At 41.8% G+C, this 20,826-nt stretch overlaps 1 protein-coding gene across 6 annotated transcripts in view; it reads left to right on the forward strand.

Moving 5' to 3' along the window:
* LDLRAD3 (low density lipoprotein receptor class A domain containing 3) overlaps positions 1–20,826 on the forward strand; it is a 108,502-nt gene that overhangs the window by 21,263 nt on the left and 66,413 nt on the right. For 5 of the 6 annotated variants that reach the window (XM_030948723.1, XM_030948724.1, XM_030948725.1 and 2 more), the window contains exon 2: positions 13,553–13,699. In XM_030948723.1, coding sequence (XP_030804583.1) covers positions 13,553–13,699 — 147 coding nt within the window. The remainder of the gene's footprint in view (positions 1–13,552; positions 13,700–20,826) is intronic. The other variant, XM_030948729.1, reaches the window with a different exon arrangement.

Raw genomic sequence — 20,826 nt, forward strand, 5'->3', positions numbered from 1 at the left:
ATTTGGCTCAGTGGAGAATACCTGATAGAAAAAAATGTTGAATGAAGCCTTAAAAGGCAAGAATGGTTTTGTAGTTAACCGGAAATGTGTTCATTTTTGTTAGCTGAGTTTGTGCCCAGGATTGACTCATCTGAATAAAACACATCCAGATTTGGAAGCTGCAAGAGGGCTCAAGTGAGACACCCAAAATATTTGGATTAGGGGCTGAAATATGGAATCGTTCTTAACTAGGGCCTACTGGGAAGCTTTTTTCTGAGACTTGTTGTGTCATAGGCAGTTTGAGTTGGGTAGATAGGATATTTATTTCTTTTGGGACCAGGATATGTATCTAAAAAGCAGATGCCACTTTTTTTTTCTTTTTCTTTTGAGAATTTTTTCAGAGGATTTTAGGAAATAAAGGAAACAACTGTCAGGAAGCAAAAAGTGGGGAAAGGAAGAAAGTTAGTACACCACGCACACTGAATTTTGGTCTTTTTGTTTTGTGGCCTTTTCCAGAGTCACTTGTCTACAGTTGCATCCACGGCTCCTAGGGAAAGTTCACTTTTCTCACGGTCTTGTGAAAAGCTTTTCTGCTTTTTGCTAAATCTTCTTCTGTCTAGCTTCATTCCTGTATTCTTCACTCTTTGCGGTGCTGTTAAATACAGCAGCTGTTGAAAGAGTCAAACTCCAAGATTACCTATGTTGCAGTGAACCCCCTGATTTTACTGCTGGCTCAAAAGCAGTTTGGGGTACGTGGTGTGTGGAACGGTGTCTTGCTGTGGCAGTATTTACTGGAAAGAATCGGTCACCAGTGCCTTGCAGGAAGATTGCACAGCCCCACTGTGCTCTCCATGTTAATGTCTTGTTGTGTGGAGGCACTCTGTACGTTCCTCTACAGGGAAACAACATCATTGCTCTTGGCTATGGTTTCTGGCAGTGAGTGAAAGACAATAAGTGAAAGACAAAGTGAAAACTAAACTCCAGTGAAAAGAGTGAGACCCTCTCTTCAGTATAATCCCTGTCATATATCTGCCTAACAGCACATTTCCTATTGACAAAATGCAAATGATACTTATTTTTCTGGTTTTGATTTGCTTACAGAGAGCATCAGCAGTTCAATCCATGCAGCAAACACTGAGTAACTTGATCTTCTGGATAAATTTTTATTATTGCTGTATAAAGCACATCAAAGAGCTCAGTTTGAATGGGAGAAATTCATACTTTAAGTGGTTATAAAAGCTGTTATTTCTCACTTGAAATTATTATTTTCTAGGTCTCTGGTAGTGATGATAGGAAACTTCCAACTCCAAATAAATAACCATTACTTGTATATGTCTGTCATTCCTGAGCCCCATCTTCTGCCCCCACTTAACTCTCTTTGAGGCTTACCTAGTGGAGGACATGTGACCAGAGGTAGAGAAAAAGGGCAAATACACAGTCTTCTGTAAAAAGAAACCTCTCAACTCTAAAGTAATGGCAAAATCTCTTCAAGTGGACCTGGAGCATGACATTTGAAGAGGCTTGTGTCCTGTGATTAAATTAGACCAGTATGTTAGCAGGGGTCTCCAGAATACTGTGAGAGTGGTGAGAGCTCCTGGACTGTCTGAAGGATGTTGCTGTGACCGCCCCATGGCTTGTCATGATTTCATATATATAGGGTAGATGAAAATTAGCCTGGTGATGCTCTGAAATCAAGGCTCTGTTTTGGCTTGTCCTGTTAAAATTGTTTTTTTTTCTATCAGGGTCCAGTTCTGCATTCTGCAGCTGGTGAGCAATGAGTTACCTTTCTCCTTAAAGATTCAGGGATGTTCTAAGTTCACTTTGCGTCATTTTTTGTCACCCAGTACACATGGTCTTCATGTATGCCCTCTTTTCAGTCTCACTCCTACCTCTTTGTTGGATTTGCATGTATATGAAGAGGTTATCATTATTTCCAGGTGATGCTTCTGTTTAGGAATACTATCCCATCTTCACTGTCTGTGTGCTATCACTACCACCTAGTACAGTCTGTCCCTTATACTATTGCCTTTCCTTGACTCTGATTGTCTTCTGGTAGTTCTTCTAATTTTAACTGTTGATTCAATGTATTTAGAAAAATGTTCTTGTCCCTCTTCCAGATTTTTTTAGGAGCCTCAGGAGAGAGGTTTCTGGTCTCCTTTTCTTTTCTTAGGGCAAGACTTCAAAGCAGGAACTGAGTTGCCTTCCTAGGGTAGGGAAGTCTGCAGATCTGTCTCTTGTCTAGATGAAAATAATGGTTATCAGTCATCAATCTCCTCACACTTGGAAATTAGCTTAGTGTTGTTGAGTGAAGGGTTATGAGTTTTTTCTTTATTGTTAAGGACAGTGTTGATGTTTTGTTTTGTTACTCTGTCCTGCATCCTGGACTTCTTTGAGCTTGGTTCCTCTTTGGAGCCTCACATGCATCTGTCTCTTCCAGGCTTTTTTTGAAGTGTGACCTTTTCAAGCAGTGTCAGAGCCCAAGTTCTCCCCTCATTACCAATAGCACAGCTTATCTTCTTCCTGATGTGCTATCGCATCCTAAATGCAAACTATGCGGAGGGAAGGTCCCTCTGCCAATCTCTATCATCAGAAAGATAATCGTTTCCACCACTTCATCTTGGTTTACCTTCTCCACCATTATTTCACAGTGAGTTTGCTTTCAGAGCCCTGCGCGTTTTGTCTCTAGCACACCTTTGAAATGGTCAGTGACCAGTGCTGAGGGATACACTTGGAGCAGGCACTGTGTGCAGCTGCAGTGAGAGCTGCGGGTGGTGCCCTGCCTGGGAGGAGTGCTGGGAGCCCCAGACAAGGAAGGGGCTGTGACCAGGTGCTGACCCTTTGCACAGCAGAGGGCACAGGGACCTGCGGCACTGGCCAAGTGACCAGACACTGGGACACAGCAGGAGCCAAGGACTCAGTAGGAAGACCCCAGACTATGGGCAGCACAGACTGAGTGTATAAAAGAACAGGGATTCCTTTGCTCAGGCTCCCTCTCCAGAGGCACCAGCTCGAGCTGGTTTTGTGTTATGCACCATGATTAAATTACTTAAAGGAACCAGAGATTTGAGAGTGCACTATGGCAAACCAGGGTTAATGTGGTAAGGAAACCTTGTCTGATGGTGTGAGTGTTCAGAGAGTCAAGTGCACCCCTTGGGTCACTGAGCCACACACTGTGTAGGGTTTTCAGTCCCAGCAGTGAGAGAGTCTGGTAATAGGAGTGTGATTGCCAGAGTGACTCCTGGGTAGCTGGACAGGAAAGTTCCTGTGACACCAGTAAACGTCAGTGTGGGAAACCAGCCTTCACCATCTACATGTATGCTGGGACACACAGTGGCATGTTTGGCTCTGACAGGCAGCTTTCCTTGCTGGAGAAGACTGATACACAGCTATCAAGAGGAAATTGGTGCTGTTGAAAACTTTGCTGTTTAAAGAAGCAATGGTGGCATCGTTGTTAAAGACAAGCAACTTTGTGAGACTAAGTGGTGTCTGTTGCAGTTGAAAATGACAGAAGCATTTGCTCTAGGTTACCTGACTTAGCCTGAGGAAAGGCTACAGTCCTTGTTATGTTCTTAATCTGGAGAGGGCATGCATGTTCCTTTCTCTCTGTTTTGTGGTGGCATAAGCTCTTGAAACTTTGTGGTGGGTTAATTCAGGCAGCACTGAGAACTACAGGCTCTAGGTTAAGTGTTTTTTAAAGCTTGCTGCTCACCTGTGGTGGAGTTTATGCAAGTGGATAGTAAGAGGAAGACAGGAATTTATGACCAGGTTTAAAGAAAGATGGGGCTGTTTGCTCTGATTAAATCAGCTTGAACTGTTGAAGACATACACCTTTAGCTAATCAGCTATGTACAGAAAGCAGCACAGAAAAGTTTGACATGGAGTTTCTGCCCCTGAGCAGCATTAGCATTCCATACTGTCATAATTGCATGGACTTGGACTCTGTGGGCTCTCTATGGGTGCAGAGGTTGTAATTTTGTATGGTTGGGTTTTTTCCTTGCTGGCTGAAACATTCTTTTGCCTACCAGTTAATGATATTAGTTTGTTTGCTTGTTTGTTTTTCCTGTAATATGTAGCTCTTCCTTAAACTGCGTTCACTTGCAAAGTGAATTTGATCACTTGATTTTATGTCTGATCTGTGTGCTGAGACATAAGACTACAGAAATATTAAATATTGTTAGAAGTGCCGAGCAACTACTCACTGAAGAAGAGGAAAGATGATAACTTTGCTGAAGCACTCTTTCTCCCCGTCTGTGTTTTTGTGCTGCTGCATATTTGGGCATTGTTGTTTTTGTATGCTGGGATGTAAAAGAGGGAGGAGCGTGTCCACTGTCAGCTACCAATTCCAAAGGACTTCGGTGGTTTTTATGCCTATAAGATAGAGTGTACTTTAACCATTGCCATAGTAAAATGTTCCTAGGGCAACTGACATTATGGAGTTGGGGTTTTTTTCAGAGAATTAACACTTTTACAGCCTCACAGTTAACTTTTGCCTGTCCTTGAGATTACTTCTCATTGGAGCAGTGCTTTAAGTGATTGCCATGTGACATAACAGAACAGCTTGAAGTACCACTTGCTTGTGGGGAAATAACCTAATAATGAATTCAGTTTTCTCCAGACAGAGCAACTATGGGATTTTTCTTACATTATGTATAAGGCCTAAATGTATTTGCCCAAGCTAGTAAGGCTGAACATCCCAGAATTTGCACGGCTAACCATCTTCTCTGAAGGCCCTGAAATGCAGGTAATTCAATACATGTTTTTAAGTAAGAAAATCTGGTTAACACCAGCCATTTATGATCTCTTGCATCTGCACACTGCAAAAAAAGTCCTTGCAGAAACAAGTCTCAAAAGGCAATTAAAAGCTTTTGATCTTTGAAAGCTAATGTTCTAATTCTGACTGGGAAACTTAGTTATGGTAGGTAGGTTTTTTATTGGCATAGAATGTCATGTGAGGAAGTTTAAACCTAGTCCGTCCCAGTTGTTAGAAAAACAGTATGCCCATAGTGCTTCTTGTTAAATGGAAGGGGCTTTTTAATCACTTCTGTTGCTCTTCTGTTACTCCTTTAAATTTGATGATGAATGAATCAGACTGTCTTACTGTTGTCATATTTCAGGCATGATCTCAATATTTTCTGGGCAGAATGTCGAGCTTGGCCTGTTTTTTGGGAAATTGGAGTAGTGTGATGGATCACATGAGCTTATTATCCACTTGTTTACCCCTACTCCCCATTTAATTTCTTATAGGCACATCTGTTTGATACAAAAACTGATGCCAGGTAATTACAAGTGTATTATTAAATGAAAGACAGGAATAATAAAATCTAAATTCTGTCGTAAGATCTGTTGTAGGTTTTCTGCATAACTGTGCACAAATCCTTTAGTCTTTTGTTTTTGCGGAGGCAAAAATGATGTTTTCCTCAGGGTGTTGTTGTAGCAACATGCCATAGAATCATAGAACGTTCTGTGTTGGAAGGGACCCATCAGGATCATCAAGTTCAACTCCTGGCCCAGCACAGGACCCCCCAAGAATCCCACCCTGTGCCTGAGAGCATTGTCCAAACACTTCTTGAGCTCTGTCAGGTTTGGTGCTGTAGCCACTTCCCTGGGGAGCCTGTTCCAGTGCCCAGCCACCTCCAGGTGAAAAATCTTATTCTAATAGCCAACCTAAGCCTGCTCTAACACAACTTCAGGCCATTCCCTTGGGTCCTGGCACTAATCAGAGAGAAGAGACCTGAACCTGCCTTACCCCTTCAGGAGAAAACTGCAGGCTGCAATGAGGTCTCCCCTCTGTCTCCTCTTCTCCAGGCTGGACAGACCAAGGGACCGCAGCTGCTCCTCACACAGCTTCGCCTCAAGGCCCTTCACCATCCTCATGGCCCTCCTATGGACACTCTCTAACAGCTTCATGTCATTTTTATATTGTGGCACCCAAAACTGCCCCCAGCACTCGAGGTGAGGCCGCCCCAGTGCAGAGCAGGGGGGACAATCCCCTCCCTTTCTGGCTGGTGATGCTGTGCCTGATGCCCCCAGGACAGGGTTGGCCCTCCTGGCTGCCAGGGCCCTGCTGAGTCAGATCCAACTTCCCATAAACAGGGCACCCAGGGCCCTTTCCTGTGGCACTGCTCTACAGCCTCTCATTTCCTAATCTGTACACACAGCCAGGGTTGCCCTGTCCCAGGTGCAGAATCTGGCAGTTGCCCTTGTTAGACTTAACATAGTTGGTGTCCTTCAAAGATATTAAAAATTTTTATCTTTGCTGCTTCTTTAAGGAAGTGGTGTGTGGGTAGCTCTAGCTTGGATAAGAGCAGCATAAAATCTCCATTTGACCTTCTTGCTGGGGAATGCTTGTCTTTCAAGGTGGACCAAGTTCAGTAATCTAAACTATTCCTTCCTCCTTATTTATTTCTGCTTCCTTTTTCTATTTAAACATGTACTAGTTTGGAGCTGTGTTCACTCTGCACTGTTAATGGCCCACAGCCTGTTTCTCTTCCATCATGGTAAGTGTGCCGAGAGCCTGCAGACCTGGGGGGTGTATTTTTGGTTTATACTCAAGCAGCTGCCCTGCTGCTGAGACAAGCAAGTGGGGAAGCTTTAGTGAAATGCCCAGTCCCCCAAATATAGAATCCAGCCATGAAGGGTGCAGGATTAAAGTAAGCCTGTTCACCTCAGCTCGCTTCCTGCACGTGTTGTTGCAAGGAAGAAGCAAATGGTTGTTTAATAGGGAATGGTTTAGAAGATTATATTTAATTAAGGTGCTTCCATGGCTAAGTGCTGAAATGCAGCCACCTACTACTGGGAATGTGTCAGTTGCTTCAACTAACACTGTAAGATATTTAACAGAAGATATTCTGTTCTATGCATATTGTGTTATTTATGGTGGAGACCATGATGGATTAATTGATCTCCAGTTCAACAAAGTCAGGTTTTGCAGTGAGGAATTACTGGGTGAATGATGGACATTGAGTAGTAGTCAGTGTTCCTTGCTGCAGTAGTTTTTCTGTCTAAATTCAAAGAAGCTATCCATTTTAGTGTTCTGAGAGGGATGGTTTTCCCACTGTCTTTGACTTGCCTCAGTAATATTTAGTGTTTAATTTGAAGTTACCGTAGTAGTTTCTGGTCTTTTGGCTAAGACTGATCCATGGTAAATCTTGAAAATGCCAGATACCAAATATACCTCATCTCATGGAAAACTGAAGGAGGGGAAGTTAAACCTGATCAATGAGCAGTTCCTTGAGTAATCACTAATTACCTGCTGCTTCAGTGAAGAAACGTTTTTGAGCACTTGTATTGCAGTGGGACTGTCAATCTGCCCTTACGAATAACCCTCGGAACTTCTAATATAGCACAAGCACTGTAATCATCAGGCAGTTTAAATGAGGATAGGGGAGTATAGGGATTAAAACTACTCAAGGGGATTTAAGTTGTCAGATAATTAGTGGCAGGTGTCCTTTACTTGTGGCAGATGGCTTAGGTGTTGTCAGAGGTTTCACTGCAGAGCAAGAGAGCTCTTGTCTTATTCTTTGCTTCCCAAAGCCAGCTTGAATGTGCACAGGCATGCTTTTCTTCTGTTCTGGCAAGGACCTTTGCAGCAGTGCACAGGAAAGCAGATTAAACTGAAGACTGGCATTTTTGGTGATTTACATGATACACTTATGAACATTGAGCTGCAAACAACTTTTTGGGTAATACCAAAGGTGTTTGTTTGAGATGGAATGTAAAGTTCACCCTCATTGATGTATTTTCCTTACCCTTTTGATGCTGTTAATGAACAATCATTTATACCCTATGTGCTTGAATTCAGTATGGGTGCCTTCCTCTTCAAAACTAGTACTTTGTTTTCATTTAAACAAGGGGTGAAGTGTAATAAAGAGGTTGAACATGTTTGTCCCACAGTCTCTCTGGGTGACTGCGTGAGTCCTGACTTTCTGCCATAGGCACAAATTGTCTCTGCCTTTTGTTTCAGTGCAGTGAGCGTTAATCCAAGTCTGCCTTAATGCCACTGGTATTATCTTGCTGACAACATACTTCTATTGCCAGTGAAGTTTGTGCATGCACATATTAAACGGAAGTTTATAGGCAAAGCACTTTTTTCATGCTCAGCTTTTGAATTCATCCTCTGAATGCATCACCTGCATTAGATCTCTGTAAAGTAGACACGGAGTGAGTCACATGCTTCATGTGAACGTAAAGAGGTATGAAAAGAAACATCTGTCCTGTGCGGCTAAATTCACAGAAACAACTGGATGCAGAAACAACTGGAAGTAGTTTTGTGTTCTCTGAGGGATCAAATCAGTCACTTGACTGTGCTTATTTGCAGTCCTTTAAGGTGACAGAAGAAGATCAAATAATGTTTGTTAAAGTCTGCTACTACTGCTGGCTTTTCTTTATTTGTGATCTGTTTTGCTGGTGATTGGCAGGTATTGAAGGTATGTCTTTGGATGACATCTTGCTGCAAATTCCAGTTACTGACTTGCTTTAGTCTCTCTCCATTTGTTTTCATAACATGTTACAGATTTCAGTAGAGTTAAAAACAGATTTCTGATGTGCTTAAATCAAACCTAGTGTGGATTTATACCTGGGAGAGGTTTAAGCAGGAATTAAAAATTAGTATGGAGTATAATATGTGCATGGTGTGACAGGAAAGTATCATCAGTAACCCTCAGCCTCACAGCTGCATACCAGCCTGATCAAAATAATTCTCTTCACATATGTAAAGCTTTAAGCCGCAATCCATTGAAAGTATCCTGTCAAGATCCCATGATTCCCACAAAATACATGTCAAAGCTTTGGCAGTGAAGAGTTCATGCTTCATCCTTGGTGATGGATCCCTGTTGCCATGAAGCTGACGTTACTGGCATTGTTCTTGAGGGCAATGAACACATGTGTGTCCTGTATTTCTTCCTCAAAACCTCCTTGGCCAAGCTGATTGCCTGCTCTTACTGATTATACTTTCTGATACAAAGCTGTGTGATCAGTAATGATCTGTTCTGTAATGTGCACAATTCTCTGGAGTGCTTTCAGGTAAAGGTGGTTTTGTGAAGGATATCCTTGACTTGCTTTCTTAATACATTGTGAAGTGCTTGCTCAGTATGACTTTTCCTTTCATTTATTTTCCCCTGATTCTTTTTTGGGGAATATTAAATATTTAGATACCAACATTTTTGCACTGGCTGCTAAAACAGATTGATTTTCCTTACTCAGTCCCCTTCAGAGTGAAACACAAGTCCGTTTTTTTTATATTCAGCCCAGATGGTATGCCGCTTAAAGTGAGCAATGTGTTGCAGTGAAAATGGACTACTTTCCCCTTCTTTCCTTCCTCCTTTCCTTAACTGAACACATCCGTGTAGCTCCTATTTGGGTTGAATTCAAAATTAATCAAAGAGGCTGCAGGGTAAATATGTCAGCTTTGGAATGCCAGCTCTGCCAGATTGAAGGAGTTTCTGCCCCTGCCAACAGGCAGTGCTGCAAGTTGGCTACACAAAACCTGACATCTTTATGGACCTTGTTAGAAAAATGGACAGGATGATGTGTTTTGGTCCTTTCTATGTCTGTAGTGGGTATCTGTGACACTGCTCCTCCTTGTGCATGTGCAGTCCTGCATTGGGCTGTGTGCTGGGTGGGCAGGAGCGCCACATTCCTGAGGGCTGGGAGCTGAGGACCACACTGAGGATTTCTTTGAGGGTTTTTTTTTAAGATCCATTAGGGGACACTTGCAAAGTGTGAGGGAAGCAGAATGGGTAATACCATTTAAAGCAGTTCCACATGTGCCATTGTTTTGACAGTTTTTTATCCACCAGTGGATTTTTTGGGCATGGCGTAATGCACGAACCAAGATTCTAGACGCATTGGCTGTGACTCTCAAATTGTTCTCTGTAACATGCAAGTCTCCTAGGAGCTGATGAAGGTCGTGTTATAAGAGAAGTATTGGTTGCTTTGAAACTAGATTGAGTCAGAGTTCCCATGTTCCCATTCCTCAGCAAAGCCTGGGTAGGGCTGTCTGTAGGTATCTTGATCTGCCTCTATCTTTTGTTTGTTCAGTGAAAGAGTTAATAATGCATCCTTGCTTTAAAAGAATATTGAGGATAAGGTTATTATATGACAAAGGAAATCCTGTAAATAACTTACTGGGTGACAAAATTTGATATGTGTTCCTGAAATGTTGCTTCAATCTATAGGGTAGAAGTATGGCATCTATTTAAAGGAATTGTTAAAAGGAACAGGGACTTGATAATGCTTTTTTAGGGAAGTTGTTTTTTGTTCGTGCTTTTTGAAACTCTAAACATTTCTAAAATTAGTTGGCTTGGTCTAAATTTTTTCATTAAAGGAATGTGGAGATCATGGCTGAAACTTTTCAGCAGGATAACAGTAGTAGATCTGATAGGAGCTGATGTTTGGTTATTCTGCACAGAAGGTGTTACAGTGCTTGAGATGTATCCAGTTGTGTTTTCTCTTGGGAACACCAGGATGCTTCATAGAGCAAAGGCAGTTCTGTAGCTGGGACAGGTGGCTGTGAGACCTGCTGCTGGTTCTTAGCTAGCAACTTGCCCAAGTCAAGAAGAAATCCCACTTAAGTGTTCACAGAAGGATTTATTTTAGATAGGTGCTGCTTCCATGTGGAAAGGGAGCAGGTTGGATGAGAGATATATGAGGTTAGATAAAAAGGTAGTGCAGAAAAATGGAGAGAGATGCCATGAGGCTGATGCCTTTTTGATGTTGCTGCCTAAATGTACTGCCTTAGTTTCTTAGCTTCTGAAAGAGCAAAAGCCTTGGTAATTTTTAGTTCTCATATCAAGTTTGAATAAGCTGTTTTAGCTGTTTTATACAAGATTTATTCTTGGCCAGGACATTTGTTTTGTAGTATCTAAAAACTTGTAAATTCTAATGAAAGTTAAGAAAATTACCAGAAAAGTTTCCCACTAGCACCATACTGACCTGAAACTGCTTTTAGGGGGGATTGTGGAGAAGGGAATTAGTTAGATTCTACTGTTGAAGTTCTTACATGCCTTATAACTAGCTTGAGTACATTGACTGAACTTCTGCATTGCAAAGAATACCGAGGTATCTCTTTCCAATCTTGATCTGACAACGGCATCCTGTAATTTTGTATTACTGTGGTAGGTTTTCTCCAGTGGCAGGCAGAGGTGGTGTTCATGCTCTGCGAGTAAGTTGCTAATAAAAGGTTGTGCAAATGCTGAGAGCTTCACCCTGCAGCTCGAATGTGTCGATTGCCATTTGGTCATTACTTAGCAGGTACATGTCAGTGATACAAAGACTGAGCTGAATGTGTTTGGTTACTGTTGTAACAGGAAAAAATTGCCTTCAACAGCATCAAAGTCCTCGCTGGTTGAACACAGAAGTGCAGAACTCAGTTAATGGGATGCTGTAAGGCTGAGGGTGCTGATTGGCAGTGTGGTATCTGTTCAGTGTTGCATGGCATGAGTAGCTAAGGACAAACTGTTGCCATTGCTGATTTAAAGTCAGGGACTCAGGCATGAGGCAAAGTTTGGTATAGCGTTTCCCCAGGAGCTGCTGGGAGCAGTGAGGGCCCTGCCTGACTGGGATGGTGATGAGTCTGTGCCAGTGTGTTGCAGGCTGTAACAGCGTGGAGAGCAAACCTGCTGTTTCTCCATGGGAAGAGCAGTGATCCAGGGAATGAAACTGAGGTTTGAATGACACTGCTAAAAGATGTCTAATTGCCAGCTGCATGCCTGGGCATGCTTTTTGGTGGCTGTCATTTTCTTTCTTTAAGGTGCTACATACAGCATGAGGGTTACAGGTGGCTCTGGAGACCTTATTTCCACCTTTTTTTTCTGAACTGTGTTGTCTTTTAACAGCTCAGGGCAAATTTCCATTAAGGCATCTGCTTTGTGCTGGCAGATTCTTGAAACATCCCCAGGAAAGTCAGCCATTTGCAAGAAATAACATTTGAATGGAAGTACATTGTTTGAGACAGACATAGGTTTAAAGAGACTGCCTTCCTGAAGTATTCCTCTGTATCTTTTGAAATAGTGATGTGAAACTTAGCAGTTTTGCCTGTGTCATGGATGGAGCGTTGTGATGCGTTGTGGGGGAGGGGAGAGAACAATCTACGTTTGGCTGATTCAGAAGTTTCCGAAAAGCCTCATGCACTAATCATGCTATAAAACTTACTATTTTGGTAGATGTGTTCTCCAAAGGTGCCTGTACAAAGCAGATTCCTCCCTGGGGCTTCAGGAATGAGCTAGGAAAAAGGGCTTACCTGAAACTTCTTATGCTGGCAGTTGTGATCTGCTCTGTGCCCTGTGCAGCACTGAAGAATGGGGCATTCGCCATGTTGTGTTCATAATAGTTTTCCTTGCCCTTGGTGTTCAGGCCTTCCTGGGAGAGGAGGGAGTTGGACTCCAAGATGATGTAGGGATGGGCAGGGGAGGGAACAAACTACAGCTCTGCCATTCCTGCAGAGTTCCAAAAATAATGTGGTTATCCTCAAAATAGATAAGTGATAGGTATGTGTTTAAGCTTAGTGTCAGCTTAGTTTGTTCTTCCTGGTTCTGACCCATGAAGGTATGCAGATTGGCACAGGGGACATGTTTTTAGGACATCCTTATCTGGGAAGGTTTGTATTTCTGGGGTTTTTTACCTACTCAAGTGTATGTTGCCTGACTAGTCTGGAACATGACAGGAAGACAAGGGGAAGGATATTATTTTTATCAGTTTCTGCCTTGTATTGCAGCTTCCTCCCAGCTCTGTGACAGGTCATGCCATTTTGATGCTTATTAAAGCCATTGGGTGTCATTGTTCTTCCTTCACTGGTCTTCGTTCATGGTTCTGTGATATCTGCATTCCAAAAGAAAGTGCACAAAATAAGAAAAAGGGTAGACTAAAATGGCTGACTAATGCTGTGTCTACCCTTGACAGCAGATCTCTAAGTTTCTTTCTCTCACTGTTCTCTCTTGATCTCCAGTATCCTGCTACTGTCCCCCCTCCACTTGGTAGACTCAGTGTGCCAGCTGCCTTACTAGCCTGTGGACAAATTGTGCCAGGGGACTGTATTGACACCAAGAAACTCAATTCTAACTTTGACCAGAAGCACTATATTTAAAACTTAATTGAAAATCTAGTATGAATTAGTCAGTGTGTTACTTTGTGCATAGCCCTTGGCTAATAACAACAACAACAAAATATTCTGCAAGCTAAGTACTAATATGGCAAAAGCATGGGAGGATAGAGCTGAGTTTATGTAGCCTCATTTTTTTAATTCTGTTTAGACTGACCCTGTGAAGAAAAGAGAATTTTTTGAAAATAAACATTGCTTTGACCAGGATAGAGGTTGCATGTGTGTTCCTAGAAAGAAAATAGCAAGAAGAAATTGGCAAAATAGTGTGTGAGAATGGAGAACATAAAATGAGAATTTAAGAAAAAGAAAGTGCTACTAAGTACCAGGCACAGGATACTGATAGGATGACAAAATAACCAGGATCAGGGTCCATTTGTTTAATCTTCATTCAACCACTGATAAACAGCTTGTTCAGTGACAGCTTTTGCTGCCTTTGTTAAATCCTCAATGAACTTACCTCTCTTTCATTTCCCGCAGACAGCCAACTGTTGCCTGGGAATAACTTCACGAATGAATGCAACATTCCTGGAAACTTCATGTGCAGCAATGGACGCTGTATCCCAGGGGCCTGGCAGTGTGATGGGCTGCCAGACTGCTTTGACGATAGTGATGAGAAGGAATGCCGTAAGTGACCATTGCTGTGACCTTATCATGCTTTTTATCACAGGGCTTGGCTAACTGGTGTTACTGCTGTGTTCTGTGTTAGAGAAGGAACAAAGCTGCTGCCACTTTCCTCATTTGGATCTTGCTGGAAAAAACACTCAGGTTTTAGTGTTTCAGGTCTTTAATGTTCTTCAGTGTCCAGTTTTAATACAGCGCTTGGCGAGGTACCTGAACTGATGGATAAATTGAGATGGACTTGACTTACAATTCTTCCATGATACTTTGTGATTTTTAGGTATCTTGTATGTACTGCTTCAGCACACTGGTGTAGTGCTGTAAGTTGACCTTCACTACCATCAAACCTAGTTCCTTCCACTTCAAAATTGTTGACTGTATCCTGTGATTTTTGTTATCTCCAATCAAAATGCAATTCTTAACTCTATGAACTTTAACAATAACTTTCTAAAAAGTGGGCTAAATTAATTTGCTAATTGCTTTTTTTAAGTTTTAATCCTTCCTAAAGAACTTCTAGTTCTAGAGAGCTAAAAAAGTTTGATCTGGTTCTCATCTGTGATTTCATCTCTTTCTTAGTGTTAAGCAAGATTTAGTTGAAGTTACTCGGCCACAACATGAAAATTTCTAGCCTACGTGTGTTAACCAGACAGCAAAATTATGCTGTAGCATAATGCTGTGATTTGAAAACCACTTAAGAGTGAAAAAAATGAAATTTCATGTGATTCTAGAGCAACTGAGACATTTCTGAGACATTACTGGTTTTCATGTAGCAAATGTGGTTTCTCTATGTGTATACCTTACAGAGGTTTTTGTTACACTTGAACTGAATTTATAAGAAGCTTACTTTTCCCAGGACATTTCCAAGACAGCATTAGCTTTGCTGATAGAGCAGAAGGGAAAAGGAGTAGCTTCTTTCAAATTACCTGACTAGAAATACGTGAATTGTTAAATGCTCTTGCTTTTTAAAACTTGATTCATCTACTTTAACCCCAGTAATCCGTCCCTTTTAAATAATGGGGCCTTAATACCTGTGCTGTGTAAATCTCCATATATAGTTTTGCTTTAGGCCAGTGAGCTTTGCCCACTTTCTAAAGAATTAAAACTATCTGTATGAAGTATCTAATGCTTTTCAGTCTTTGTAAGGCATCAGGCTTGTGTTGCAGCCTTGAAGACAGGTTAATTTAATTTTTTTTCACACTAAAATGTTGACATTAAAGGATAGGCCTGTTGCAAGGATTGATCAGTGTCATGCATATCTGTGTAAACCCTAGCAGAAAATTATATCAGTGGGAGCTTTGGCAAGAATAAAAATATCTAAAGTTCAACCTGTACCTTTCAGTGAGATGTTCCTGATGACAACAGCTGTGTGACTCAGGTTCCTCATTACTTGGCTCCTGAATAGGCTGCTGGCATGACTTTTGGTGTGCTGCTTCTACTTTTTAAAACAAGCTGAATGACAGTACTTTTTTGTATTTATAGGATACACACCAGGAGTTTCTGTGTCTCTATGAATGTTGTCGTTGTCTGGCTTGCGTAAATTTTTTCATTTGATACAATTAGATGATGTTTATGAAGATTTTCCTAATGAAGGCTGGACTGGGTATTTCCTCAGGAATCAGTAAAAAGAAAATATGCTTTGTGACTCTGTTCAAAAATTTCCTTACCAAAATCAGTTGGGTCTGATGAATTGCAGACAGTAATAAACATAGTAACTGACAATAAAATATAAATAGCTGTAAAATGGCAGTTCATAAAAGCTGTTCTTGTCACCACAGACTCAAATAAACCTCTGTGATGTAGGCTATGCTGCAGCTCTGAATTTTAAGTTGCTGCAGAACTGTCCTTCCTGGGTTTTTTTTTCAAATACTTCTATCCGGCTTGATTGGCTGACAGTTTCCTGGATGAACGATCTTTTGATCCTGCACAAATTGATGGAGATAATTAGACTGTTCTTTCCTCTTGCCATACATCTATCTGTTATTGGATCACCCTCACAAATGTAAAACTAGCATACAAAAGAGGCTTGCAGGGAGAGCAATCGATGTGAATCCTATGCTGGCCTGCTGTTAACAGGTCAGATAAGCCAAAACAGAATGCAGATAGTGCTCATTTGAATCTCCACATTTGTAGCGTTTCCAACCAGTCTTTTAGGTTATAAAGTAATCAGAGGTTGGATGGGCTTATACAGACCAAATCTGGTGTTAGATTTGTTCCTAGCTCAGAGATAAGGCATTGAAAAGCAGCCTTATAGGTATATATAGTTTTTTTCATCATTTTATTCTACAGTTTGTTACTTTCCTTCCATCAGAACAGGTTCTACTTCGTAAAAGTTACCTTGCAGTGAAATTGGAGTTCTTTGTTTTCTGCTGTGATTTTGCTTTGCAGTAGCTGAGCTGTTGATGGTGAGCACAAAGCCATAGGAGTTGCATTAGCAGCATGAGATGGCTGAGTTCCCAGTGTGTTACTACTCACAGCTGTACTTTAAGCTGCTTTGTCTGTGATTCCTCATCAAGTAACTATTTCACACTGAAAAGTGTTAACCTTGCTTAAAAATGTGTGTGAGTCAGAGCCTGGTTACAGGGTTCATTTGCTGTGAAGATGAGTATGCTGCGTTGTGGCATGACCACGAGGAAGTAGTCATGCACATGTGTGTGGTTATCTGCAAAGCTTTTCTCTTCTCATTTGTCTTACAGTTGAATGTGGATGTCCAACAATATTTTATCAATTCTGTTGCTCTAGCATCTCATCCTGTCTGCCCCCCTTTAAACAGGAAAACTTTGAACTCTGGGTCTGGTTCTGGATTTTTGTGGCCAGCAGGTGGAAAAGTGATGGTCTGTGTGAGGAGGCAATAAGATGCAAAGCAGAATTGCCTGCACATTGTCCATTCACGTCTTAACTCTTCCCTCTCTTCCTTTTGTCCCTTTTCTGTCTCTTCTGCAGGACCGTCTCTGTTAACCATGTCACTTTGCTTATGGCCTTTCCGTCGTCTCCCACACTTGCCAGAACACACACATCCACATACCATCTATTATCTTCTGTGCTTCCTCTGGGCTCCTAACTGGTCACCTTAACGCATCCCATGCTAGCTGTCTTTGTGCTGTTTAGTGCACAGAACGTTTCTCATACTCTTACCTTCTCTAATGGCGATGTGATGACTGAAAAATGTTACCTGGTTTTATCTGGGGAAGAGGGTTGAGGAAAAGCATGAAAGGGAGGGAATAAGCTGAGACAGTGACTTCTCATTGTAGTGCATAAGAACTACTTCTTGAAGAACAACCTTGCTTTGTTTCTTTCTCCAAGCAACTAATTGAGCTTGAAAAGGATTAATTTACCATATCAATGTGAATGTTTTGTGAGTACTTCCAGTTCTCTGTAGTTTGAGTAAACTGCTGTCATCAGTGTATCTCCCAGTGGAGAACTGTTTTGTAGTTCATTCCCATCTTCTGGTTCTCATCGACTGGATTGCTCCTCAGTCTGTTGTCCAGTATCTGTCACGCACATTTCTTTGAAGTGTTGCTATTATTACTGCTTTTCACCTGCGTAGATGATTTATAAAGGAAGCTGAGGCTCTTCTTTGCAAATGCAGAATCTTTACCAACAGGACTTTCCTGTGAAGTTTGGAGGGATTGGTTGCACAGATCCTAAATCCTCCTGGTTGCATACCAGGCTTTATAGATACCTGGTGTTAGTGCTTGCCCTGGTCAGGTTGGGAGCTGCATGCTGTCAGCACTCAGTTCTTTCTGTTATCGGGAATGGAAGGTACAAAATTTTGCAAAATAAAGAGCCTGAATGGAAGGAGCCTATAAATGTGTGCTTGCATGCTTTGAAACATTTTGAGGTAAATGGATTATCTCTAGTGCTGACTTTTATACCTACCTGCTGACCTATTCCTTTGGAGCCAAGACCTGTGTCTTGCTCTTGGAAGGATTCTCATCTTGAGATTTAAGAGTGCATTAATACTCTTAGTTAAGCTCATAATTTACTCTGTCATCTTGGTTTCCTCTTTCCTTTGCCTCTTTGTACATCTTTGTATTAGATTATTACAGAGAGAACACTGTGAACACAGAATGGCTTTTGTCACTAATGAGCTGCAGCTAGTGGGGAGATGGCATGTGCTGCCTTTGTCAGCTAACGAGCAGCAGATGGTGGGGATTCAGAGCATGGCACATCATCCACGCTAAGTGCCTGGCATGACAGCAGCCAGAATTAGAGACATACCAAATACCCAGGAGTCTAGATTTTCCTTTGTTGCTCTTCTGAGAGATGCCAGATTTGTATGTTTAGCTATGAGCAAATAGTGGCACACAGTGAAGCAGTGACTATCTGTGTTAATCCGAGGGTTGAAGAATGTAGGCTGTGGGCTAGAAGAAACCTGTGTGCAAGGGTAGCCTCAGGGCAGTGTGTTCTCACGTTTGAAACCTCTGTCTCACTTGTTTCTGCTTCCGGTTGGTGCTGTTGCTCATTCAACACAAACATAAAGGTAAAGCAGGTTTCTGAGTCAATGCTAAAAGCTGTGACTGGGTTGTATAGATGTCTGAACAATGGAGTATCATCCATGCTTGTAAAGATGTGCTGCCAATGCACTCCTGGGCTGGCTAGCAGGAGCCAGGTCTGTAGGAACATCCGGAACTGTAGTAATAAAAAGCTCATTTCATCACCAGCAATCCATTGTCATCAAGCCGTGATCTCTGATCGTCCTTCAGACAGAGCAAGTCTCCTCCATGGGGAGAATGCCTTTATTAAATGAAGTACTGCATGAAAATGGTCCATTATAATTAGGATTCCCCAGACAGGTATTGAAGCCACCTGCCAAGCAGGCTTCCGCTAAAGGTCAGCTCTGTCTCTTTGTCTGAGACGCATATGCTTGCAGGGAGTCCAGCGCAATCGGAATTGAAGGTTTTGCAATACCTGCAATCCTGGGTTGTGCTCAGCATGGTGTGGTGAGCCAAGCTTTTCTGCAGTTTCACAGCAGCAGGCTCACTCTCAAGGTCCTAAACACTGTGACTTGTATTTGGGCAATCTGAGAAACCAGTTTAATCCAAGTGTCCAGTAGATCCGGTAAGAACATTTCCGTTTGTGTCAGGAAATTTAAGCCCTTGGCACCGCTGCTGAAAGCAGGGTCTGGTGACAAACACTGTAGGAACTTCTACACCTGGTAGGCTGCATGCCGTAGTGCAAGGATGAAGGTGGGAGGTGGGAATGTGTTCTGGTTACACTTGTGGCCATGCTTCTGTTGCTGGTTTTGCAAGAATGCAGAAGCATTTTTAACTGTTTTTGTCAGGTAAGTAGAATAACATTTGAGATAGTCCTGTAATTACTTGTTAATTGCTGATATGTTAGCATATTAATCTTTGATTTCATCTTCTCTTGTATGTCTCTTAACTATGTTCTTGCTTTTACCCTGTAGAATTGGAACTGTGTGTTTATGTATAGTAAACATGACCTATTTTGTCACATTCCATTCTGTGTCTCTTTTCTATGTTGAGTATGTTTGCATTTCCATTTAATCTATCTAAACGCACACAGGATTTTGGATAAATGCTTTATAGTCTCAGAAGATTTTATAGATCAGGTGTCGTCGGGGTGTGGAGTGCTGGGGTGGGAGACATGTCACAAGTAAGCCTGCATCAAAGTGTTTGTATCTGCATGCTTGCTCTAAATCTTCATTGTCTCTGCACTGGTGAGGACTTAAACTGGATCAGCGGTATATTGTAGTTTGAAAGTTCAGCACATAGTAACCATTTTTAAGTTTCCCCGAGGTTTGCTGTACCTTATTTTCCTTGTTTTTTCCATCTCCAATATGAAGCTTTCTTACCAGACAAATGTTTACTGCTCCCTCTGGTGTTCACTTGCAACAGGTGTTGGAGCTCCCTACGCTGAGGAGCAGCGAGGGCACGGGTTCGTAATGATCAGCTACACACGGCCCTGGGAAAGAGAGAGAAAGCGTCTTTTCACAGGAATGCCAAGTGAAACCCACGCTCTGCAATTAGTAGCCCGGGTTTCCTAGATCATGTGAAGAATATTTTACTGTGCTCTAAACCCTTTCATTTGGGAAACTGAAACTCTTGGAGAACAAAAGCAGATTAGCTAGGTTTTTTTCAGGTGAATTTTAACTGACTTAATTGCATTCAGCTTCTACAAAGGAGATATTTTTTTAACAACTGCATCTGAGGGCTGGAAAGTATTTGAAAAAGGAAAAATCCCACTGGAACCAAAGTCAAGTCTGAGGAAGTTTGTCTGTCATTGGAGAAGCTCTTGAGTGCAAGAACTCCTACACTTGCTGGCACGGGCTGCAGTAGGAAGAAGGTGGTTTGAGTGGGGGATGCAACAGCTTCAAAGCCATGTCATATGCTTGGAAGCCTCAAATGAGGAGTGTCAGACTGCCTTGTCCTGCCCTCTTTGATGCAGGGTATATTTCAGGAGGCGGCCTTTAGATTTAATGCTTAAAAAAAAAACAACACAAAGGTAAATCATGGAGTTTGCCCTCAATCAAGAGCACACTTTGAGTCAGCTCTACAGGAAGTTCACAAGTTGATAGACTAAGGCACATTATATGTGCTTTTCCCTTTGTAAGTCCCAAAATTACAATAGAGGCAAAGGCAAAATTTAGTACTAAATGGTCATTACTAACAACACAGATCATTCTGGCAACAGTCTGAATTTAGATGTGTGTCCTCACCTTGTTAAGGTTTGCTCTGAGAGCAGTCAAAATCATGACTTCCACACTGCTAAGAATAAGTAACCAGCTTTAATAGCTACTTTTAAAGACAGAGAAAAAATCTTGTAAAGACAATGAGTGCTACAATCTTTATAAGGTATTTAATAAGTGCTTATTATGATGGTGCAGTTATTACAGCTGAAGACATTTTGCTTGGATTTAACCACTTAGCGGGGTCAGTCTAATGAATGGCTTTCATGTACAGGAACAAAGGGCACAAAGTAACTCTGGCTCCTATCCTTTTAAATACTAGGCTTTCAATTCGACAAGCAGAGCTCAGTGCACTGAAGAATGAGATGTGGTGTTTTGCTAGAAAAGAAAATAGATATGTCTGCCTCATTCAGAAGGGATTGTCTAAACCAGTTGAGGTCTAGAAATACAGCAGTGGGCCAGGACTTGGGCAGGACTAATCCTA

Source organism: Camarhynchus parvulus, chromosome 5 (assembly GCF_901933205.1).
Source record: "Camarhynchus parvulus chromosome 5, STF_HiC, whole genome shotgun sequence".
Classification (NCBI taxonomy): Eukaryota; Metazoa; Chordata; class Aves; order Passeriformes; family Thraupidae; genus Camarhynchus; species Camarhynchus parvulus.